The following is a 24,042-nucleotide window of genomic DNA, read 5'->3' as shown; positions in this document are numbered from 1 at the left end:
ATTAAAGAGAGAGGAATTATGAAATTGACTTCTTAAATCTCCCAGTGCAACCAGTCTAACACATACAGTAAGAATTGAGCAGCAATGCCCCTCACCTTCCCATCCCAAATCATATACTTATTTGGACCTCTTGTACGTTTTTGCACAAGGGAGCACTAGATTAACACTGTGATTCACCGATGTCTGTCTCTTTCTTCCTTGTAGCATGGAAGAAAGGAAAATTTTGTAACAGTGATATTGACTTAGGTAAAAGTGCTCTCCCTGACAGCTCCAGAGGAGATAATTTAAACCAATCAAGGTAGTCTCATCCCTCTTGCTAAGGTGACTAAGTACAGTACAATCAAAGTGAAGCTAAAGACATAATTCTCACTACAGAATGTCAGTCAATGAGGAAGTATGTGGCACCAGTTGCAACTGGCAGCCGCCCTATAGGGACCAGAAAGGGAGCCCACCTTGGAATAAAGCTAATGGTCTGAGGAAAGAACCCGGATCTTTGATGACGCTGTTAAACTTTCTAAACATTAATCCTACCTCTGGATTTTTTAATGTGTAAACCAATAAAGCCAATTACTTAAACCAGGCTGAACAGATTTTTTTTTTTTTCCTGCGGTACGCGGGCCTCTCACTGTTGTGGCCTCTCCCGTTGGGGAGCACAGGCTCCGGACGCGCAGGCTCAGTGGCAATGGCTCACGAGCCCAGCCGCTCCGTGGCATTTGGGAACTTCCTGGACCGGGGCACGAACCCATATTCCCTGCATCGGCAGGCGGACTCCTAACCACTGCGCCACCAGGGAAGCCCCTGAATAGATTTTTGTTACTTGTAATAGAAAGCTTCTGAACTGTAAAGGAAAGAGCAGACCTTCTAGGAATCTTCAGGAAGATTCCATTTATTTACTCTGACATGCTATATGAGGCCCTAGTTGAGGATAATGAATTTTTCTACTTGGAATTAGTCAATATGTTTTCTTGCTTATTCCTAGAGCTGTGGGACTATTATTTTTAGAACTGCTGGTCTACAATGAACTAAGGTTCAGGGGACTGTCACTTTTGAATGGCTTCTAATTGAGTTGGGTTTCTTTAGTTCCAAACATTGAGGATGTTGCTTTTTGATATGAAAGTAATAAAACTGTGCACAGAAAGTAAGAAAAAAGGCTTAGGAGAAAGCACTTTATCAAGACAATATACAAGCTGTTTTATGGATACCCTCCTCTCCAAGAAAACCCTAAAATAAATTTAAGGCATTTTATATAGTGTTAATGATGCCTTCCTTCTTAAGTCAGCATGCTACGTATATAAATGTTTTAATCCTAAAAAACCCCAAAGCACTGACCAGTTAACACTGCACATTTGCTTTCTCCTGTATAAGCAACTGGTCTAACCAAACTTCTTTTTAATAGTAACAACGAAGGATTGGGGAAAAGAAGCAATTATTTTAGGTTGGAGAAGGGAATTAGTGGGATAATTTGGTGTTCAACAAGTAAATCTGTCATGGAAATATTTTTAGACGTAATATCCAAATCAAATGGGAAAGAAAAAAAATATAAACACTGGTTCTGAAAATTATTAAAGGAATCCTTTAATGGAGGCTCTATCAAAAATTCCCTGTTGGGTCACTTTATCATACCTTCAGTTAGGTTCTAAAAATGGCTGTAATCATGACTATCAAGATTATCAACATGAATGATTCCTACCTCTCCTTTTGCCAGCTCAGTTGACCTATTGTGATGCAGAACTGGAAGAATGAAGTTGAGAGAAATAGGATGGGAAAACAGGTTTAGCCAGATAGGCTCAGTGTCTCTGTTGTATTTGATAGTGAGGACAGAAGCGGAGAAAATGAAGAATGTGTGTGTAGAAACATTTGAACTGTAGCTAGTAAGAGAATTTGGGGAGGGGGAGCTGGAAGCATACAAGGCAAGGGATCAACTGTGAGGTGGATAGAACTGGGTAGTGGAAGACTGAGATTTGAGAAATACTGCTGTGGATTATTATGAACTGGATCACTTTTATGTTTCTCACATGAGTAAAGACTGGAATTCACCTTAAAATGATTTGGGGGCTACTGGTCTGTACTTCTCTCTAAATGTAACTCCACGAAGATTAAGCCATTTGGGGTTTCAAGATTTACTAGGACTACATAGGAAGAACTTACTCCGTGAGCTAAATCTTCCTTTTGCTAATTCAGATATTTCCGTCAAAACAAACTCCTCCCCTTTCCCAGACCACACCCATCCCCCCACCCCAAAACATTTCTAATCCACAACACTTACATTATGAGGACCGGTTGGTTTTCCAGTTAGGTTGGATCCTCTTAGATTAGGAGGTCTCAGTAGAAACAAGATCACTGCAATAACCATCCAGGCCATCAAGATCATAGTAATACTGATGCCATTATCACTAGGGGGTCCTGGTACTAAAGACAAACAGAAAATGTATTTGCAACAAAAACTGTAGAAAAATTATAATACTGTTAGATAAATGTAAAAACAAATCCTAATGTTTAAATAGCAACTTGAAAAATTATATAAAAAATGCATTAGTAATTTTAAGAATTATTAAATATTACAGCTTCAATTTCCCTTTCCTCCTGTGAGGAAATCTAAATGGTAAATGGTGTAAAATACTCATAAGCCAGAGCCTATTAAAGATTTTTAATAGTATAGTAGTTCTTAATATTTTGGGGCAATAGAATCCTTTGAGAATTTGATAAAAAAGGACTCTCTTTCCACTATAAGAATCCATGTATACACATTCAACAATTCTGCATATAATTGCAGAAGATTCATGGACCCACAAAGCCACCAATCCATAGATATACTGAGATCTACAGAACTCAGGTTAAGACCACATGATACACGGTTAAAACACTCTAGGGGTGAGGAAATTATGCATTTTAATTACAGAAGTAGCATGAAAAAATAACAGAGCTTAAGGAAAAGGGGACATCCACGTTGTATAATTTATGAATTAATATCCCTTTATGACATTCTCAAACAAATAGATATTAATTTGGCATTCTTTTTTGCAAAAAGAATTTGGATTCAGATCTAGATATTATAGTCTATGCCTTTATCAAGAGAAAAAAGTCAGGTTTCTGGATAGGTATCAGTCTTTCCAGCTCCTTAAAGCAGCCATATCTTAAATATTTATTTAAGTACCTAGCACAGTGCCTAGTTCATGGTATGAACTTAATAAATTTCTAATAAATGAAATGTATATTAGAGAACTCAAAGTATCAAAAATGAAAATTCTAGAAGATTAGATTTAAATAGCCGGTCAAGACTATGTATAAATGTTTGGTTTTGGTCTCACTGCCTCAGGAAAAAGTAAAAGAAATCCAGACAAGATTCTGAAACTAAGCAGATGCATGATGCATTACATTGAGGTCCACGGGCCCAGGGCCGAGGTGGCACTGCTGAGGCCAAAGGGGACAAAGTCAAGCAAAGAGCTGAGCTATCCCAAGAACAGACTGGAGAGGAACCTAGTCTCTGTTCCAACCCAATCAATTCTCCAGGAACAAGTATCACAGTACTCAGGGGTCATCAATTTGCAATGCTTATCACACAATGAATCAGCATTTCCCCCCTCTATATCCACATTCATTCCTTTCCTTGTTCCCTCCTATTATATGTGCCTCCCTTCATAACTAAACACCAATTTCTCCACTTAAGTTTTAGATCCCATCACTCTTGCAGAAATTTATCCATTATCCTCTCTTGTGAATTCAACACCCTCTTCTCCATTGCAGCCATCCCATAATCACTTAAACATGATAAAGTTTCTCCCATATTTAAATATATATATATATCCCTCCCTCAACCTCCTTCTCTGTCCAGCTATCAAAGCTAACCTCTTGAGAGTGGTCCATATTTACAACTACACTTCACTACCTCCCATTCACTCCTTAGGTTGGCATCTACCTACATCAACATTCAAACAACTCTTTGAAAGGTCACCTATGACACCTGCAGGCTGCTAAGCCTAATGGGTAATTTCAGTCCTCATTTTCCACGACCATGCTCTTCCTTAAAAGACTTTCTTCCTTTGTATTCTGTGCCATTACCACTGCCAGATTTCCTTTCTAACACTTAGCCACTCCTTTACATGCTCATTTTCCTCTTCCTGGCTTTTAAATTTTGGAATTCCTCATGGTCATTTTTAGGTTCCCTTCTCTTCTTTCTCTGCATACTATCATCCTCATCTGTGGCTTCACTTACCTTCTGTATGCAGACCACACCTAAATTTATATTCAGCCCTGAACTTCAGTTCCCTGAACTTCAAACCCAGTATCCAATTATCTATCTACATCAGTAGTTCTCTATTTTTTTTTAAATATTCATATCAACAGTTCCTAAACTGTGGTGTACTGTAGAGCCAATGCTTCTTAAAAATGTACCTGAACCCCACCTCGTAATTAACTTACTCAATATCCCAAACTAAAACCACGAGCATCTCCCCTGGCCCACCCTCCATGCCCTACCAAATTGGATTTCTATCCATCCAACTGCCTAGGCCAGAAACCTATGAAAACACCTTTTATTCCCTCAATGACCCTCTATTTAACCCATCGTGAAGTTTCTGTCAAGTGATATTTAGGAAGTAAATATTTACTTCCTAAATATCACTCAAGTCTGTCCACTTTTAGCTCCGTGACCACACTTGCTCAAGCTACCATCACTTCTTGTCCGGTCTCTTAACTGATCTCCCCATACCTACTCTTGCCTCCTCTAATTCTGTCCTTTAAGCTGCTCCAAGAATGGTATTTTTTTAAAAATCAAATACTATTATTTTTATTACTAAATAATAGCTAAAAGTTGAGTTGTTACTTTGAACCAGGCATTCTCTCTTAATCCCTTTTAACAATTTTTTTTTTTTTGCCACACCTGAAGGCTTGTGGGATATTAGTTCCCCAACCAGGGATTGAACCCCAGACACCACAAAGCACAGAGTCCTAACCACTGGACTGCCAGGGAGTTCCTCAACAATCTTATTTTATCGTCGGTACTATCATATCTTCATTTTATAAATGAGGAAACTGAGGAAAAGTGGGGGTTAAATCCCCATGTCATAGAGTTGGCATGTGGTCTCATTCCATAGACTGTGCTCTTAACCTCTTTGCTGTCATAATTTCTGACAGTATCACATTAGAAGACAGATCCCTGAAAATTTCTACTCCTGTGGGTAGTAAAATTGGAAAATACAGGGACTTCCCTGGTGGCACAGTGGTTAAGAATCTGCCTGCCAATGCAGGAGACAAGAGTTCGAGCCCTGGTCCGGGAAGATCCCACATGTTGTGGAGCAACTAAGTCCGTGTACCACAACTGCTGAGCTTATGCTCTAGAGCCCGTGAGCCACAACTACTGAGCCTACGCTCTAGAGCCCGTGAGCCACAACTACTGAGCCTGAGTGCCACAACTACTGAAGCCCACATGCTCTAGGGCTCGCATGCCACAACTACCGAGCCCGTGCACCTAGAGCCCGTGCTCCACAACAAGAGAAGCCACTGCAGTTAGAAGCCCACGCACCGCAACTAGAGAAAGCCCACGAGCAGCAACGAAGACCCAACGCAGCCAAAAAATAAAATTAAATTAAAAAAATAAAAATTGGAAAATACAGATTTTAAAAGAATTTTGATAGATAAACTCATAACTAGCTGTTAGGTAAAACTAGATTATTTAAAAGTAGTCAGAGAAAGATAACTGTGCCTTCTATACATGATCACTTCTTATAGTGCCCTCTCAGAAGTAAAATGCTTGATTAATTGTACAGACCAGAAGTGTAAGCCCAACGCCAATTCTTACGTTATTCAATTTGGAAAATGGGTCCCTTACTTTTTGATACTCTTCACAGGTAAAAGATTGTGAAGCTTCAGAGAGTTACCACAAATTTACTAATGCCTATTTCTAGACAAAGCAACCCTGACAAAATGCCCGCTCCATTTTAAGACTCTCATAGTGATAATACAACTCCTAGTTCCCCATAACTGTCTCCTAGCTTGGTTCCTATTGCAGCCTTTCCTTCCTGCATACTACTGCCAAAAAAGTCTGCTTAAAAAACACTGCTCTTAACACATCTCTGCTCGCTAATCCAGTGACTCACTTTCCACTGCTACTGCTTCAACTCTGAACTCTTCAGCCTGGCCTTTCCTCATCAGATGTGGCCCTACTCATCAATATTACCTCTTACCATTTCTCAGAAAAAGCATCCCCTGGTCTAGTCAACCCCATTCTTTCTTCCTTCTTTAGCCAGTGGTTCCCTGGCCTGTCTGCCCGTCAGAATAGCCTGTGATGATACCAATGTCACAGTTTCCAAGGCCCTGCCTCACATCATCTAATTCAGGAGCAGCTCAGGGGTGGGGTCAGGAATCAACAATATTTTTAAAGCTTTCCAAACGAATCTGATGCAATAGTTCAATGCTAGTGTGGCTAACAGCACTTGCCAACTTTGCAAACTCAGTCCTTCTGGGGACTGATTATTCTTCCCCATCTGGCATGATATTACAACTAATCTCATTTAATTACACCCCTCTCTCATCTGTAAAAAAGTCTCCGTTTTCTCTGCCCACTCTTTCCTTTCTTCTCTAGACTAGTGTAGCACTTATAGTTTGAAGGAATGGTTTCCTACTTCTCCTAATTAGGTCATTAACTTTTTAAGATCTGAGACCATCTCACAGTTGTTTGACTCCACCACCTCTTAGATATATAATCTTTGTGCCTCGATTTCCTTATCTGTGAAATGGAAATATTACAATCACCTCATAGGGTAGTTAGAAAGATAGAAGAGAGAAATGGTCAGTACATGGAAAGCAGCACAGTGCCTGGTACACAGTAGGTATTCAAAAAACATCAACCATTATCAATCTGTGCTCTAGTTAAAATCAGTATTAGGATCAACTAGAACACAGAAAAGACTGAGTGCAGAAAATTCCTTGTGTGAATAGCTAGGCTGGATAAGATGGTGAAGTGAGAATGAAAAAGGGTCAGACACAAATGGTAACAGGATGAAAGAAGCACAACACTTGGCGACTGCCTGGACTGGTTATGGTAGGAGGAAGAAAAAGTAAGGGTGCCTCTAAAATTTCTGCAGGGCGGTAGAATGCAGAAGAATTCTCCACTTAAAAGGCCAAATGGATACAGGTTTGATCTGACTTCCCAGGTTTGACCTGACACCCCAGGTTTGATAAGAGCATTTCTCTTATTCTCTAATAACTTAAGGCCCATCTCAGAATAAAGGACAATAGCGGAACCAATTATAGTCGAACCTCTTGATCACAGTCAATGTTTTTCTGTTTACAGCAGTAGCACAAACTTAAGATTGGCTCTAGAATGTACTTTCACACGGACAAACAGTGCAAGGTTATTAACAAAAAACTGGAAACAGACCTAAATGTCTGCCAAGAGTGTCTGATTAAGAAATTATGGTATATTTCTCTCCCATGTTTTCTCATCCTGCGTCTCCTCAGGGTGCACTATGGGGGGCTGGTGGTGGCTGCAGTGTCTGATGGCAGGCATCCTATTTCTATGCTGAGTTCCCTCAGGGCTCACCCTCAGGCAGCTGTAATGTGAGGGCTTGAGGGCTTGATGGCTACATCCTTTGTTTACTGAATTGGCAGGCATCATTTTTTTTCATTGATAAGGTGCATATTCAAGGAATGATTTAAATGAACTCAGACTCTTGCATCTTCCCATACAAAGAAAAGCGCTGACTTCATTAACTTGAGATGTCTGTTTTTCTTTTTGTTTTTCTTTTTTTTGCTGCACCACATGGCATGCAGGATCTTGGTTTCCCAACCATGGATCGAACCCACACCCCCTGCAGTGGAAGCCTGGAGTCTTCACCACTGGACCACCAGGGAAGTCCCTGTCTTTCTTTAATTAACAATAATCTTTTGATGTTCCTACTACCTGGTTTCTTGCAAAAACTCCTATATATCCTGGCTCCTCCCTTACCTCTTCAGAGCAGTCCCTCAGTGTCATCTGAGAGGCTGTCTTCCAGGCTTAAGTCCTCAGCAAGTCTATCAAATAAAATGTAATTCTCAAAAAAAAAAAAAAAAAGAAATTATGGTATATCTGTAAAATGGAATACTATGAAGTTATAAAACAATGTTGAGGGAAGTCTCCATGAGATATGCTATTTTTTGACAGAGAAAAAAAGCAGGTGAAAAACAGTGTGTACTAAGAAAGGGGGGCAAGTAATATATATTTTGCCTGTACATGCATAAAGAAATTCTGGAAAGCTACATAGAAGGCCAATAATACCTAGAGATAGGACATGGTTAGATGGGAGAATATGAGTAGGAAGACACCTTTTCACTATACACTAATTAACTTCTTGATTTTTGAACCATATATAAAAACATTAAATTGAATGAAGCAAAAACAGTAAACCTAAAATGTCTTAGGATTGGAGACACTGGGTATCTGAACTGACTTAGACTTTTTGAAATATCCAGGAATAGGGATGAATGGGGTCACTATAGGCTTTCTGTGATTATTCGCAGTCCCTTGTGACAAGATCTACTTCTTCGTGAAGTCTCAGAACAGGCATGCTACTCAAACTCCCCGACACAGCATGTGGCTAATACAAACAAATACCAGGAGCAGCTATTTTAAAGTCAACACACAGAGCTGAAAGGGCCTTTGAATGAGCTGACCACTATGGTTTTTATTGTGACAACTGTTTGGCACTAAATATTCTAAATATTAACGTAGTGCCAAGTAATCTAGATATTAAGAAGCACAATCTGGGCTTCCCTGGTAGCGCAATGGTTGAGAGTCCGCCTGCCGATGCAGGGGACACGGGTTCGTGCCCCGGTCCGGGAGGATCCCGCATGCCGTGGAGCGGCTGGGCCCATGAGCCATGGCCGCTGAGCCTGCGCGTCCGGAGCCTGTGCTCCGCAACGGGAGAGGCCACAACAGTGAGAGGCCCGCGTACTGGAAAGAAAAAGAAAAAAAAAAAAAGAAGCACAATCACATGCAGGATATAAAGTCTGTTCCCCTCACTGCCTAGGAATTAATTGCCTTAAAAGGGTAAATACTTTTTACTCTATGGTCTAGAAAAATGTCAAATCATAAAAATGTAAAAGGACTTTGTACACCAAAATACAGGGTTCCATTTTGCTCAAGGGTTAAGTCTTTGGTTACAAGAAAAAGTATTACAAATAAGATGTCAAATGGAATATTCACAATGAAGCTATTAACTTAGCTGGACACCAGGAAGATGAAAGAGAGGGAGGCTCTAAGAGCTGGCAGATCCTGAGGGATTATTTCTGTAAATGTATACAGGTTTCCAGTGGGAAAGGCAGAAACAGAACAGCAGTGAAATTGGACAGTGCACCAGCAGGCTTTAAACCCTGTGATTTTGGAGTTGTATACAGTAATTACAATATCCTCAGAATATCTACCCATCTTTTGATTTACTCCAAAATTAAATTAGCAATAGAGCTGGTTTCCACAACTCTTTATCTGAAAGACAGTCTTTCAGAAGAGTGGGCAGACTCATTCTATGCAACTCTAGAGAACAAAACTGTGGGTAAATATCACGATGAAGTGGAATGTAGCTCAATATAAAGAATCATGCAGCAACTAGATATGCTCACAGATTGCAACTAGATTCTGCTACCACATGAAGTAATGAGCTTCATATTCTATTAAATCATCTCAAATACATGCAGCATATCATGGCAGGCACAATGGATACTGTGATATTATGATATAATAAGAAATACATATATTTGGTCTTCATTCTGGTTCCTGTTGGAAAGCTGCTAAAATCCTTGGAATTTCCTGAGTGATAAGGGTGACAGGAAGGTCTTTTCTTATTCATAATAAACCCCTTTCAACCATATCTGAGTTGATGTTAATGAGGTGACTCTTAGTGGGCCCCCAGAAAGCTTCAGGATGGGGACTCACTGGGAGTCTGACCAAGTGATTAGAAGGTTGGAACTTCCAGCTTCCAAGTTATTCACCAATGGCCAATGATTTACTCATTCATGCCTATGGAATGGAACCTCCATAAAAACCCTAAACAACAGGGTTCACAGAGCTTCCCAGTTGGTGAACACATGGAGGAGCTGGGAGGGTGGTACACCCAGAGAAGACAGGGAAGCTCTGTACCCCTTTTCTCCTCATACCTTGCCCTAGGCATCTCTTCCATTTGGCTGTTCCCGAGTTGCATCCTTTGTAATAAACTGGTAATAGTAATTAAACTGTTTTCCTGCCTTCTGTAAGCCATTCTCACAAATTATTGAAACAGAAGAAGGGGTTGCGGGGACCCCCGATTAATATATATTTTATGAAAACAGCATAATCTCATTCGTGAAAATTTAGAATACACAGAAAAGTAATTATATCGCTCAGAGGAAACAACTGCTTAAACCATTTAAAGACATGGCTGTTAGAAAGGATTTCCACCAAATGCTAAAAGAACTGGGGCGGGGTGGAACGACTGGCCAAGATAACTGAATTAATACTCAAGCTCCAGAGTTGTGCCTTTATATTTGGATTAAAGAAGTGAAATTTCACCTACAGAAATAAGAGTATACTTGGTTTACAGGTGGGACTGGCTCAAGGGTCACAAATACCACAAATATAATAAACACTTGTTTTCCCATAAGGAGTTCAATAAGATTATTTTCAACTAGAAGAACACATTTTAGCTTTACTGCTGAGGCAAAAATTTACGACGCTTATCAGAGGGCACACTGCAGATTAATGAACGCTACATAACATAAAGAAATCTGGAGTTGGGGAACCACCACCCATCATCCCCAAAACCTAACACAAGTCTGCCCATTACTTTCTTGCCCAGAGGCATATAATTATTACCCTGCTGCACCAAAGCACTACATTCTGACAAAGTTTCTACTTTGCGACAGGCACTGTACTAGCTCCTGTTTCTCTAAGTTGTTACATTTACAGAATTTGATGGGATACCCAGTTCACACAGTAATACAGTAATTAATAATGTACTAACAAGTTCCTTTATAATGATACCTTACTGTGTTTTGTTTTAGTTTCACATACATAATAAAGTGGTGCTCAGCTTCAGAGATGTGAAGTATAAGCAACTAGCCTATTAATAAATGCAATTTGGCAATATGTCAAAAGCCTTAAAATGTGCAAAAGGATGTTTGTTCAAGCATTATTTATAACAGCAAAAATATATTAGCAACCTAAGATTCCAACAAAAGGGAATTATTTGAACACTGGTGCATCCCCACAATGAATTATTATTTAGTCAGTAAATATTTTTAGGGTAAATACACGCTGATATACTCACAATACAGTAGTGAAAAACAACATATACAAAGTGATCCCGTATTTGTAAGTATATATGAAATTGAATTGTGCCAGGTTTCACCATCCTGTAAACGTCATACTTCCATTCTTACAGTCAAATTATTATGGTATATGACTGGATTGGCTATTATTTCCCCTCAAAGTATCCCTCAAGTTATGTCTGTCCTGAAAAAAAGATGCCTCATATTATAAGTCTGTCAGCTACATTCACCATGCGGAATCCATCTTCCTGCACTGATTCTCACTTTACCATCACCATTGCCCATAAAGCCATGGAGAAACCTCCCTACTGCCCTTACCGTCTTGAGAATCCTAATGTCAGAGCCAAAGGAATGACTCCAATGTCTCCAAAGCTTCCAAACCTTGGGAAAAAATGGCCCCCCCTGCCTTCACTCACAAATTCTCAAAGTTGCCAATGGATGCAAATCGATGGTAGGGAAAGAGTGAGGGGTTTGTGCTAGCAGCCTCGGTGTTCAGTTCAACGAGCCAGAGGTGCCCTGTTCCACGTGTATTTGCCCAAAAAAGGGTCTTGGAAGGGTTTACACCAAGTTGTTAACAGTGGTCATCTTTTATTATTCTGGAAGTTTTTCCTTTTCTTTTTTTTTTATCTGTGATTTTATAATTTTATTCAATGAACAGGTTTTGTTTTTGTGGCAGGACCAAAAAACACAATTTTTTAAGTTAAAAAATTAAATATTTAAGTAGGAAATACATTACTAAGAACCATTTCCTTAAAGGGCAAACTGTAAGAATAATTTCTGGCAAAAAATTCAGTCTTATTCTGGTCTCTAATTCTGCCCCCAATGCCAAGCCTCCTCCTGTCCCATCATTACTTACATTCCTGAAGACATTCTGTGTCTGTGCAGTAGGACTGGGACTGCCTCAACTACAATGAATAAGAAGAAAGGAAAGTTAGCCACTGGACTTAACCAAAAATGGATACTATTTATTAGAAACATCATGTTTTGCTTTTTAATGAATGCTACTACAGTATATATCATACCTTCAAAATCAGATAAAAACATAGAATATATTGAGGGGCTGTTCAGTTTGGGGGGATTATTTTCTCCTCAACATAATATTCAAATATACTGTGATCTAGTGCAATTCACCTATTTAAATTAGGAATTTTTAAAAGTCACCTGTGGATGGGTGGTGGTGGTGGGATGAACTGGGAGATTGGGATTGACATATATACACTAATATGTATAAAATAGATAACTAATAAGAAATCTGCTGTATAAAAAATAAAATAAAATTTAAAATTCAGAAAAAAAAAAGTCACCTGTGACAGAAACTCCTGCTGCTGTATGTTATTAGACTTCCCAAAGGAAAAGCACTTAACTGTAGAGGAGAGCTACTAGAAAAAAAGTAAACTTCGTTAATAAGGTTTTTTTCTCCCTGAAAATTAGAAGCCTCTGCTTCTAATAGAAAAAATAGGTTCTCTTTGTGGAAAATGCACCTTTGAAAGGAAGGCTTTTTTTTTTTTCCTTTTTGCTTACATCTGCATAAACAGTGGTTAGACAAGGAAAAAACTAATAAAAATGATACCACAGGAGTTGGGGGTAGGATGGAGGAATGGAGTAGGCTCTGATGAGAAGGGATCCGAAGTTTTCAATGTCTATCTTTATATACAATTTAATTTTGGAAACATATGATTATGAATTTTAAAGATAAGTGAAAAGTAAAAACCCATCTATCAATAAACATATATCATCCTTTTATGAATGTTCACCCTATGCTGAGGGCTTTTAGGATGTTTAGAAATGATCATCTCATAAATCTTAAAAGAGATGATACACAGTAAACTGAATGAACATACAACTTTTCAATTCAGCCTCATTACTTTATAATGACACCCCCTCTCCATTAAAGCAGTTAACGCATAACCTGCAATTGTTTGGGGAAGCAGCTACAGAGCAGTCGTGCTTAGCTGGTTAAGCATGGGCTCTGCAAAAGGGCAGATCTTGACTTAAAGTCAGGCTCTGCAACTTTCTAGAGTTTCAAGACCTTGGGTGAATTCTTTAACACCTCTAAGCTTTAGTTTCCTCGTCTGGTAAAATGGGGATGATATTACCTATATCTGAGCACAAGTGAGAATTAAAATACACAGTGCATATGAAATGTCGTAACAACCCAAGAAAGAAGAAACGTTAGCTGCTATTATTACTGTGCCAAACAAATTATGACCTCATCTAAAACAATTATTGGAATTAACAGAACAAATCATCTTGTAAGTTGTTCTCTAAGATGATCAGGCTTGCTTTGGTGTATATCACTAAAAGTGTTCTATTTGTTTTTTGGTTTTTGTTTTTCAAATATTTATTTATTTGGCTGCACCAGGTCTTAGTTGTGGCATGCGGGGTCTTTAGTTGCGGCATGCAAACTCTTAGTTGCGGCACGTGGGATGTAGTTCCCTGACCAGGTATCGAACCCCGGCCCCCTGCATTGGAAGCGTGGAATCTTGGCCACTGAACTACCAGGGAAGTCCCCAAAGTAGTTCTACTTGAATTAGAATGGGAAAACAGATCTTAATTAATGTAAAAATATGCTGGGTACCTTAAACCTTCTTAAATATGAAAAGAATCAATCCAAAACCTCTTTAAAAATTTATGCATTCTACAGCTATTATCAAAAAGACAATAAATAACAAGTGTTGGTAAGGACGTGGGAAAAGGGAACCTTTGTGCACCGTTGGTGGGAATATAAATTGGTCGCAGCCACTATGGAAAACAGTATGGAGGTTCCTCAAAAGATTAAAAGTAGTGTTACCATATGATCCAGCAATTCCACTTCTGGGTATTTACCCGAAGAAAACAAAAACACTAATTCGAAAAGATAAATGCAGCCCCATGTTTTCTGCAGCATTATTTACAATAGCCAAGACATGGAAATAACCTAAGTGTCCACTGATGGATGAATCGATAAACACACACTCATGCATGCGCGCGCGCGCGCGCGCGCGCACACACACACACACACACACACACACACACACAGAGAGGAGTATTATTCAGCCATAAAAAAGAATGAAATCTTGCCATTTGCGACAACATGGATGGACCCCAAGGGCATTATGCTAAGTGAAATAAGTCAGACAGAGAAAGATACTGTATGATCCACTTATATGTGGAATCTAAAAACAAAGATCTCATGGATATAGAGAAGAGACTGGTGGTAGCCTGAGGCAGGGGGAGGAGGGTGGGCAAAATGGGTGAAGGGCAGTCAAAAGATACAAATTTCCAGTTAAAAAATGAATAAGTTATAAGAATGTAATATACAGCATGGTGACTATAGCTAATAATATTGTAAAAAATTACACATTCTAAAGAAATTGAAAAAAAGATTACTAGACCCTTGGGTCACAAATCAGACCTAATGAACCTCCTACTTTACATATACTTTAAGTTTTATTAATTTTTTCCCAATAAGTAATACGTATACACAGTTCAAAAGTACAAAAGGATACTCTATGCAAGGTAAATCTCTTGCTCTCTTCTGTCCTTCAGCCTCCACAGCACTCAGGTTTTTTTGTGAATCTCTCCAGAGATGTCCTTACATTTTTATAAGCATATATATATCTTTTCCCATTACTCTTCCACCTCTAAGTAGCATTGTAGCAAATGTAAAACAAAAAGATTTATTAGGTCTTTGGATTGAACAAGTACTATCTAATTACTTAAGACATCAAATAAGGAGTAAAAATAACTTTCTTGGGTTTAGTATTTAGCAATCACACAGCATATCCCAAAATCTACAGCTGTGATCGAAATGACCAATGAATTATCAGTTCATTGTACATTATGTAACTCAAGTGCCAGCCCTGACTTTTGGCTATAGCTCTACTTGAACTGATGCCCTTGTCTTCAGGTCTGACTTGCTGGCTGTCTGTAGCTCAATGATAGCTACAAATGACATGATTTCCATGTGAAAAGCCCCCAAGTCTTTACATATCCACTTCCTCACAAATCTACTTCCATGGAGGGCCACACCACCAGCTCTAGGCTTCTTCTTCATGCTTCCATCAGTCTCATCCTCCTTTCTCAATGTGGGTCTACCAGATAAGATGCTCACTGTGTTCGTTTTTGACCTCCCTGTGATGCTGGCAGATCTGGGTTTCACCCCACACCCTTACAGTGGGTTTGTAGTCTATAGCCAGGGTCACCAAACTAAAATCTGTAGGCTGGAGGCCTGTTTTTATAAATAGTTTTACTGAAACATAGCCACACCCATTTGTTTACATATTGTCTATGTCTGCTTTCACTACAACAGCTGAGTTTAGTAGTTGCCATAGAGACTCCAAGCCTAAAATATTTACTATCTGGCCCTTAAATTACTCAACACTACTGATAATGACAACCAGCTAAAGACATCTAGGAAATACCCATGAAATATGAGAAAAAACAAGCATTTTTGTGTAGCTATATAAAAGTGTTCATTTAGAAATGTGAGATGCTCATTAATTATGTCTAGTTATAATGCAACAATCGTTTATTTACTTATTCATTCAAAATGTTTACTGAATGCCTACTACATGCCAAGTACAGTTCCAGGTACTGAGGATATGGTGTGAAAAGGACAAAGTTTCTGAAAAGGCAAAGTTTCTAGTCTTATGGATCATACAGTCTTGTGGGGGAAATCAGACAATTAACAAGTATATTATAAAAATGTCAGAAAGCCACACAGAGAAAGTAGGATGGCATACAGTGGCAGTCCAGTAGCCACTTTAAATTAGGCAGACAGAGGCAGTAACACTTAAGGGACTATCTACACAATAATAGCAGTAAAAGATCAAGGAGATGAGCATTCAGGAATTCCAGACAGAGTAAACAACTAGGAAAGGCCCCTAGATGAAAAGGTGCCTGCGAGCTGGTGTTGAGGAACCACAAGGCCACTGTGGCTGGGGCGTGTAAGCAGTATTACTTAGCTGCTGTATTTAGTCAACCTCAGAACCAAATGCTCTCTAGATATGCACAAATCAGCACAGTTTTCTGTTAATGGCATTAGTCTGACTGCCTCCAATTCTAAGACATATAACAGATACCTATATGTTTTATCAATGTGGAATAGGGGTACCTTCTTATTATCACATTAGAAATACATTTAAATACAAATATATTTTAATGATAAATTTATAAATTATATTACTTTAAATTATAATTTAAATAATTTATTATTTATATTGCATTATAATAAAAATAAAATTACAGAATACTTAGAAATTAATGTGGATTAATTCACTGACTTAGTACAATTATCATTATGTTTTCTAGCATTAAAATATGCGTACTTTCATATAATTACAATCATTATAATAACAAATATTTACTGGGAACTTTTATGTGATAGAGACTATACTAAGAACTTTAATTTATTTAATCCTCACATTCAATAGCAGGAGGCAGGTGCTATAACTCCTACTTTATGGATGAAGAAACGTGTGTGGGAGAGGTTGGCTAACATATCCAATACTAACTCCAGAGTCTAAATTTTTAATCTCAATTCCATTCTACTTTACAACATACAAAATTTTGTATCATAATTTTAGTTAACATATCATTAAACACTGTGTAACCAACCACAATTTGTTTTTCACAATTTTGCATGGTTACAGAATACTCCAGTGAGTTGATAATCAACTGATATAAAACTGAACTGAAGCAAATTCAGAGTAAAGTGAAAATGACCATAGATGTAATTACCTAATAACCTCTAAGATTAACACAGCCAATGTTTTCTTTCAGCACTAAAAGAGATCTCTTTCCCTTTAGGTGTCACCAGAAGGAGTAGGCTTCCCTTTGGGACTATGATAAAAAAAATGGTAATGTACAATTTGTCCTGCTATACAAGTTTCTAGAAAACTAATTCACTCACAATTGGTAAATACAGAAATGATGTCAGCTTTATGTGGTAGCTGTGTTGGTTCATAAATGATTTTTTTCTAGGTAAGGGGAACCACAGAGTGGGAGGTCAAATTATGACTTTGAGCAGGTCAAATTATAACTCATGCCATGCAGGCAGAAGCCTTTTCAGCTTTAAGAAAATTGTTAAAAAGTGCCTTCACACATGCATACACACACACGTATACACACACACACACACACACACACACACACACACACACACACACACACACACACACACACACACACACACACACACACACACACACACACACACACACACACACACACACACACACACACACACACACACGACCAAGAATGAGAAGAAACTATTCACTGGGAGCCTGGCTGATTAAGCACTCCATCTCTAGCCCAAGCTGCAGTGAATCTTTGGGACATTCCACCAAGAGCTGGAGCTGGATCCTGCTCTTCTGGCTGATCTCCTATGGGTTCCTGGCTACACTCTACATGTTCACAAGCAGATGATGCTGCAGGCTCTGAATAATAAGGTGCCAAAGTATCATGACCACATTTCTAGTCCAGGACTTAGTGTTCTACCCAAACCAGCGTGTTGGAATATATATTCAGTATGTCAGATTCAAACACGATGGGTAAATTATAGTCTTTAAAGAATTTTAAAAACACATTTAGTAAAACGAGAGTCTTGATGGAACTCTTTAAACAGAGAGACCTAACTTACAGTGCATCTCAGTTTTCTCTTGACTTATTTGAAGAATACAGTGGGACTACTGATGCTGATTTTGGCTCTCCAAAAGGAAACCATTTATGAAAGCAAACATAACTAAAAGAAAACCAATAAACAAGGTCCTACTATTTACAAAACTATATTCAAAATCCTGCAGTCAACCATAATGGAAAAGAATATGAAAAAGAATGTATATATATATATAGAGACAGAGAGAGAACTGAATCACTCTGCTATACAGCAGAAATTAACACTACACTGTAAATCAACTATACTTCAATTAAAAAAAAAAGAAAACCAAGGATAATAAATGAAGGAAACAGGCATGGCAGTATCTACAAGATGGAGCCATAAACTTCAAGTATTTTCTGTATTACAGTGGAGTGGCGGGAACCACATGTGGACTATCTACAGCCAATGGTTGCTGCCTAGGTAAACCTTCATGCTAACACTGATCCCAGGATCCCAGGGAAGATCTGGGATCTTCCCCAGCTAACCAGGATGGCCATGTAAAGTTCCTTAGATGAGTTAGCTTCAAAATCGAAGAGACAACATAGTATGATTAGAAGAAACGTTTTTCTTCCTTGGGGAAAAAGGCAGAAAACAGAGATTTAAAGAATACAAGAGTCTTGGCAGAGATTTCCTGTTAGGGAAAATGTAGAACCTAAAATAGTCTCTTAGGATATCCAGGAAGCCTCATATAGAACCTTGGCTGTCAGAGGCTGATGGAAAAACCATAGATCAAAATAAGACTCTAATGACAAAAAGCAGATAAATGGAACTTCTATGAGGAAGCTTACCTTGGAGAAATTCTTGGAAGAAAATTACAAAAAACAGAAAGTCTCTCTTTGGAGTTATCAAAAGGTACCTGCTATGGATGTTCGTGTTTCCCCCACCACTCCCAATTCATATGTTGAAGCCCTAATTCCCAAAGTGATGGAATTTGGGGATGGGGGCCTTTGGGAGGTGATTAGGTTTAGATGAGGTCATGAGAGTGGAGCCACCATGATGGAATTAGTGCCCATACAGGAAGAGGGTGAGACCAGAGCCGTCATTCTCTCTGTGCCATGTGAGGGTACAGCAAGGTGGCTGTTTGAAAACCAAGAAAAGAGCCAAATCACCTTGGCATATCTGGCAACATCTTGATCTTGGAATTCCCAGTGCCTCCAGAACTGTGAGAAATAATTATTTGTTGTCAAAGCTGCCCAGTCTGTGGTATTTTTCCAGAGCAGCCTGAGCAAACTAAGACAGTACCTAAACAAGAACTTATCTGCTGTTTTTCTATGTCTGCTCAAGAACCTCATGTATATTGGAGGTGCTCTTCTTTCCCATGCACCGGGTCTACCTGTGGACTGGTAAACAGTGTGGTACAGAACAGTGGTTCAAAAGAGAAGCTTTAAAGTCAGAGGTATCTGGTTTCAAATTCTGTGTCTGTTACTTTCTTAGGCAGAGTTTCAAACTATAGAAGAGATAAATACAATCTGTTATCAACCTTAATGTCATTGTATTAAATGACATAATTAATATTATATAAAATTAAATATAAAATGTATAAAAAACTCAGGTCATGGCCCACAGAATGCTTTCGGATTATAGCAACATGCAGGAAAAGGCTGCCTGTTTGTACAAATAAGCCTATTCATATTTATCACTACTATTTTTTCAAAAAGTGAAATTCCAAAACCAACAACAAAAAAGTACTTTCAAATCAGGGGTTAAACAGTTCGTCAGTGTCCTTTGACCAGACCTCACACAGCTCACAGTAACAGGTTAGCTTGAAATAACCTTAGACTGCCAAAACCCAGCTCCCCCTAATTTTTAATACTGCACAGCATTCCATTTAATTGCATCATTTCCTAATTTGTATATGAAAAACAATGTTGTAGTGAATGTTCATATAAATACAGTCTTACACACTTGATTAATCTCTTTAGAATATGGAGTAGAGTTGCTATAGTGAAGGTATGTACACTTTAAGTTTTGATATACATTGCCAAATTATAGGAGGGGAATTTTAAAGAAATGACAAAATACAAAGTACATTCAATTCAATTATTCCTGCATAATCACACCACTGAGGAAGCCCAGTGTTTCAACTGGGAGACAGCTAAAACCTAACTATATCTGATCACATTTAGTTCTTTTTTTTTAAATTTATGTTACTGAAGTATAGCTGATTTACAATGTTGTGTTAATTTCTACTGTACAGCAAAGTGATTCAGTTATACATATATATGTACATTCTTTTTCACATTCTTTTCCATTATGGTTTATCACAGGATATTGTATATAGTTCCCTGTGCTATACAGTAGGATCTTCTTTATCCATTCAATACACAATAGTTTGCATCTGCTAATCCCAAACTCCCAATCCTTTCTTCCCCTATCCCTTTTTCCCCCTTGGCAACCACAGGTCTGTTCTCTATGCCTGTGAGCCTGTTTCTATTTCATAGGTAAGTTCATTTGTGTCATATTTTAGACTCCACATATAAGTGGTATCATACGGTCTCTTTCTGACTTACTTCACTTAGTATGATAATCTCTAGATCCATCCATGCTGCTGCGAATGGCAGTATTTCATTCTTTTTATGGTTGGATAGTATTCCATTGTATATATGTACCATATCTTCTTCATCCATTCATCTGTCGATGGACATTTAGGTTGTTTCCATGTCTTGGCTATAGTAAACAGTGCTGCAATGAACACTGGGGTGCATGTATCTTTTCCAGTTATAGTTTTGTCTGGATATATGCCCAGGAGTGGGATTGTAGGATCATATGGCAACTCTATTTTTAGTTTTTTGAGGAACCTCCATACTGTGTGTTTTCCATAGTGGCTGCACCAATTTACATTCCCACCAACAGTGTAGGAGGGTTCCCTTTTCTCCACCCCCTCCTCCACCATTTGTTATTTGAAGGCTTTTTATTTTTTCTTCTTATTTATTTATTTATTTGGCCATGCCACGTGGTTTGTGGGATCTTAGTTCCCCAACCTGGGATTGAACCCAGGCCCTCAGTGAAACCTTGGAGTCTCAAACACTGAACCACCAGGGAATTCTCTGAAGGCTTTTTAATGATAGCCATTCTGACTGGTGTGAGGTGGTACCTCATTGTAGTTTTGATTTGCATTTCACTAATAATTAGCAGTGTTGAGAATCTTTTCATGTGCCTTTTGGTCATCTGTGTGTCTTCTTTGGAGAAATGTCTATTTAGGTCTTCTGCCCATTTTTCGATTGGGTTGTTAGATCACATTTAGTTCTTAATGACTAAGTAGCATCTCTACATATTTTCCTACAATATTAACAAAAATATTCAATAACTTGGAAGGACCACAATAATCCATGTACATTTAAGCCTGAAGACTTCAAATAATCAGGTTAAAGGCAAGTCTGAGGGTTTTTTTTGGTTTTTTTTTTTGCGGTACGCGGGCCTCTCACTGTTGTGGCCTCTCCCGTTGTGGAGCACAGCCTCCGGACGCGCAGGCTCAGCGGCCATGGCTCACGGGCCCAGCCGCTCCGCGGCATGTGGGATCTTCCCGGACCGGGGCATGAACCCGTGTCCCCTGCATCGGCAGGCAGACTCTCAACCACTGCGCCACCAGGGAAGCCCAAGTCTGAGTATTTTGAAAACAGTTTTTGAATGTCTAACACTAATAGGTTGCCCAAATGATATGCATATAGTTTCCCAAATCCTACAAAAATACCTTCTAAATTTGAGTTTAATTAATTTATTGAACCAAAAGTCATCACGTAATTTATGGCCACTGACAACAACATAACTTATATGCTATACCTTTATGGTACAGTCTATTTTGATTATATATAAAGATACAGATATAGATACATGACTGTCCACAAACTCAATGCAACATCTGGCTAGGAGAGCAATAAATGTCATGAAATGGGATATGTGAGTGGGGGCCAAGAGGAAGGGGGATTCTGACATTTTGCTCTGTATTTCTACATTATTTCAAGTGTCCGTAATTTAGATATTCACATATTACAAGTATCATTAAAAGGAAAGACAAAATTCCAATACCATGATACTTGAAAATGAGGCTGACTCTGATTTGCTGTTATGGACTCAATGTTTGAGTCTCCTCAAAATTCATATTTTGAAATCCTAATCCCCAATGTGATGGTATTAGGAGGTGGGACCTTTCAGAGGTGATTAGGTTACGAGGGTGGAGCCCACATGAGTGGGATTAGTGTGCTCATAAAAGAGACCCCAGAATGCTTTCTTGCCCTCTCTTCACCCTATAAGGATACAAGATCTGCAACCTGGATGACGGGCTCTCACCAGAACCCAACCATGCTAGCACCCTGATCTTGGACGTCCTGCCTCCAGAACTGTGAGAAATAAATTTCTGTTGTTTATAAGCCACCCAGTCAACAGTATTCCGTTATAGAAACCTGAACTAAGAAATTTGCTAATATGAAAAAATAAATGAAGTGAAAAAGAAAACAAGTTGCAGAAACGTAAATATACTATGATCCCTTCTATGTGAAAACAATTTCTAGAAAGAGATATATAGCAGACTGTATTTTCTAAAAATAGTCTTAGCAGTATTTCTAACCACACACGCTCTTCCAGAATCTTACCACTCCCCATCAAGAGGTGGAGTCTCCTAATTCAAAAATGGTTTAAAATTAACTCAAAATATATTAAAGACCTGAATGTAACACCTGAAACCATAAAAATCCCAGAAGAAAACATAGGTGGTAAGCTCCCTGACATCAGTCTTGGTGATAAGTTTTTGGATCTGACTCCCAAAGCAAAGGAAACAAATGCTAAAACAAATAAGTGAGACTACATCAAACTAAAAAGCTGTTGCATAGCAAAGGAAACCATCATCAAAATGAAAAGGCGGGCTTCCCTGGTGGTGCAAGTGGTTGAGAGTCCGCCTGCTGATGCAGGGGACACAGGTTCGTGCCCCGGTCTGGGAAGATCCCACATGACGCGGAGTGGCTAGGCCCGTGAGCCATGGCCGCTGAGCGTGCACGTCCAGAGCCTGTGCTCCAGCAGCGGGAGAGGCCACAACAGTGAGAGGCCCGCGTACCGCAAAAAAAAAAAAGAAAAGGCAACTTATTGAATGGGAGGAGATATTTGCACATCATATATCAGATAAGGGGTTAAATATCCAAAATATATAAAGAACTCATATAATTCAATAGCCAAATAAACAATCTGATTAAAAAATAGGCAGAGGATCTCAATAGACATTTTCCCAAAAAAGACATAAAGATGGCCAACAGGTACATGAAGAGATGCTCAATATCACTAATCATCAGGGAAATGCAAATCAAAACCACAATGAGGTATCACCTCACATATATCCATCATATATATATCAATATAATGCAATTATTATTCAGCCTTAAAAAGGAACAAAATCTTGCCTTTTGCGACAACATGGATGGACCTTGAGGGAATTATGCTAAGTGAAATAAATCAGAGAAAGACAAATACCATATGATCTCACTTATATGAGGAATTTAAAACAACAATAGATCAAGCTCAAAGATATAGAGAACAGATTGGCGGTTGCCAGAGGTGGGGGGGTTGGGAGGTGAGTGAAATAGGTGAAGGGGGTCAAAACGTACAAACTTCCAGTTACAAAATAATTTAAGTTATGGGGATGTAATGCACAGCATAGTGACTATAGTTAGTAATAACATATTGCATATTTGAAAGTTGCTAAGAGAGTAGATCTTAATAGTTCTCATCACAAGAAAAAAAACTGTAACCGTGTATGGAAGCAAGTGTTAACTAGACTTACCCGTGACAATCATTTCCCAATATATACAAGTCGCACACCTGAAACTGTTATTTGTCAGTTATACCTCAATTTAAAAAAGAGTTGTGAAGTCTATTCCCCCTCCTCTTAAAGCTGAGCAGGCTCAGGACTGCTACAACCAGAAGTATAGTAGAAGTGTTGTATGTGACTTCTTAGGCTAGGTTATAAAAAGTATCCAGGCTGCATGGTTCTCTCCCTCCCCCATCCTCTCGGGATGGATGCTTCTTGCCCTTGGAACCAAGCCACTGTGCTGTGAGGAAGCCAAGCAGCCACATGAAAAGGCCGTATGTAGGTGTTCTGGCTGACAGTACTAGGTAGGGTTTCAGCCACCAGCCAG

General features: G+C 38.8%; 1 protein-coding gene across 3 annotated transcripts in view; it reads right to left on the bottom strand.

The window, feature by feature from the left end:
* The window catches only part of SMIM14 (small integral membrane protein 14), a 71,687-nt gene that overhangs the window by 3,167 nt on the left and 44,478 nt on the right, over window positions 1-24,042 (bottom strand). For 2 of the 3 annotated variants that reach the window (XM_060148319.1, XM_060148318.1), the window contains exons 3-4: window positions 12,134-12,182; window positions 2,267-2,409 (exon numbers count right to left, since the gene is read on the bottom strand). In XM_060148319.1, the coding sequence (XP_060004302.1) occupies window positions 2,267-2,409; window positions 12,134-12,182 (192 nt within the window). Of the gene's footprint in view, window positions 1-14; window positions 839-2,266; window positions 2,410-12,133; window positions 12,183-24,042 lie in introns of those variants that run through there. The other variant, XM_060148317.1, reaches the window with a different exon arrangement.

Source organism: Lagenorhynchus albirostris, chromosome 4, assembly GCF_949774975.1.
Source record: "Lagenorhynchus albirostris chromosome 4, mLagAlb1.1, whole genome shotgun sequence".
Taxonomy (NCBI): Eukaryota; Metazoa; Chordata; class Mammalia; order Artiodactyla; family Delphinidae; genus Lagenorhynchus; species Lagenorhynchus albirostris.
This window is presented reverse-complemented; position numbering and strand designations above follow the sequence as displayed.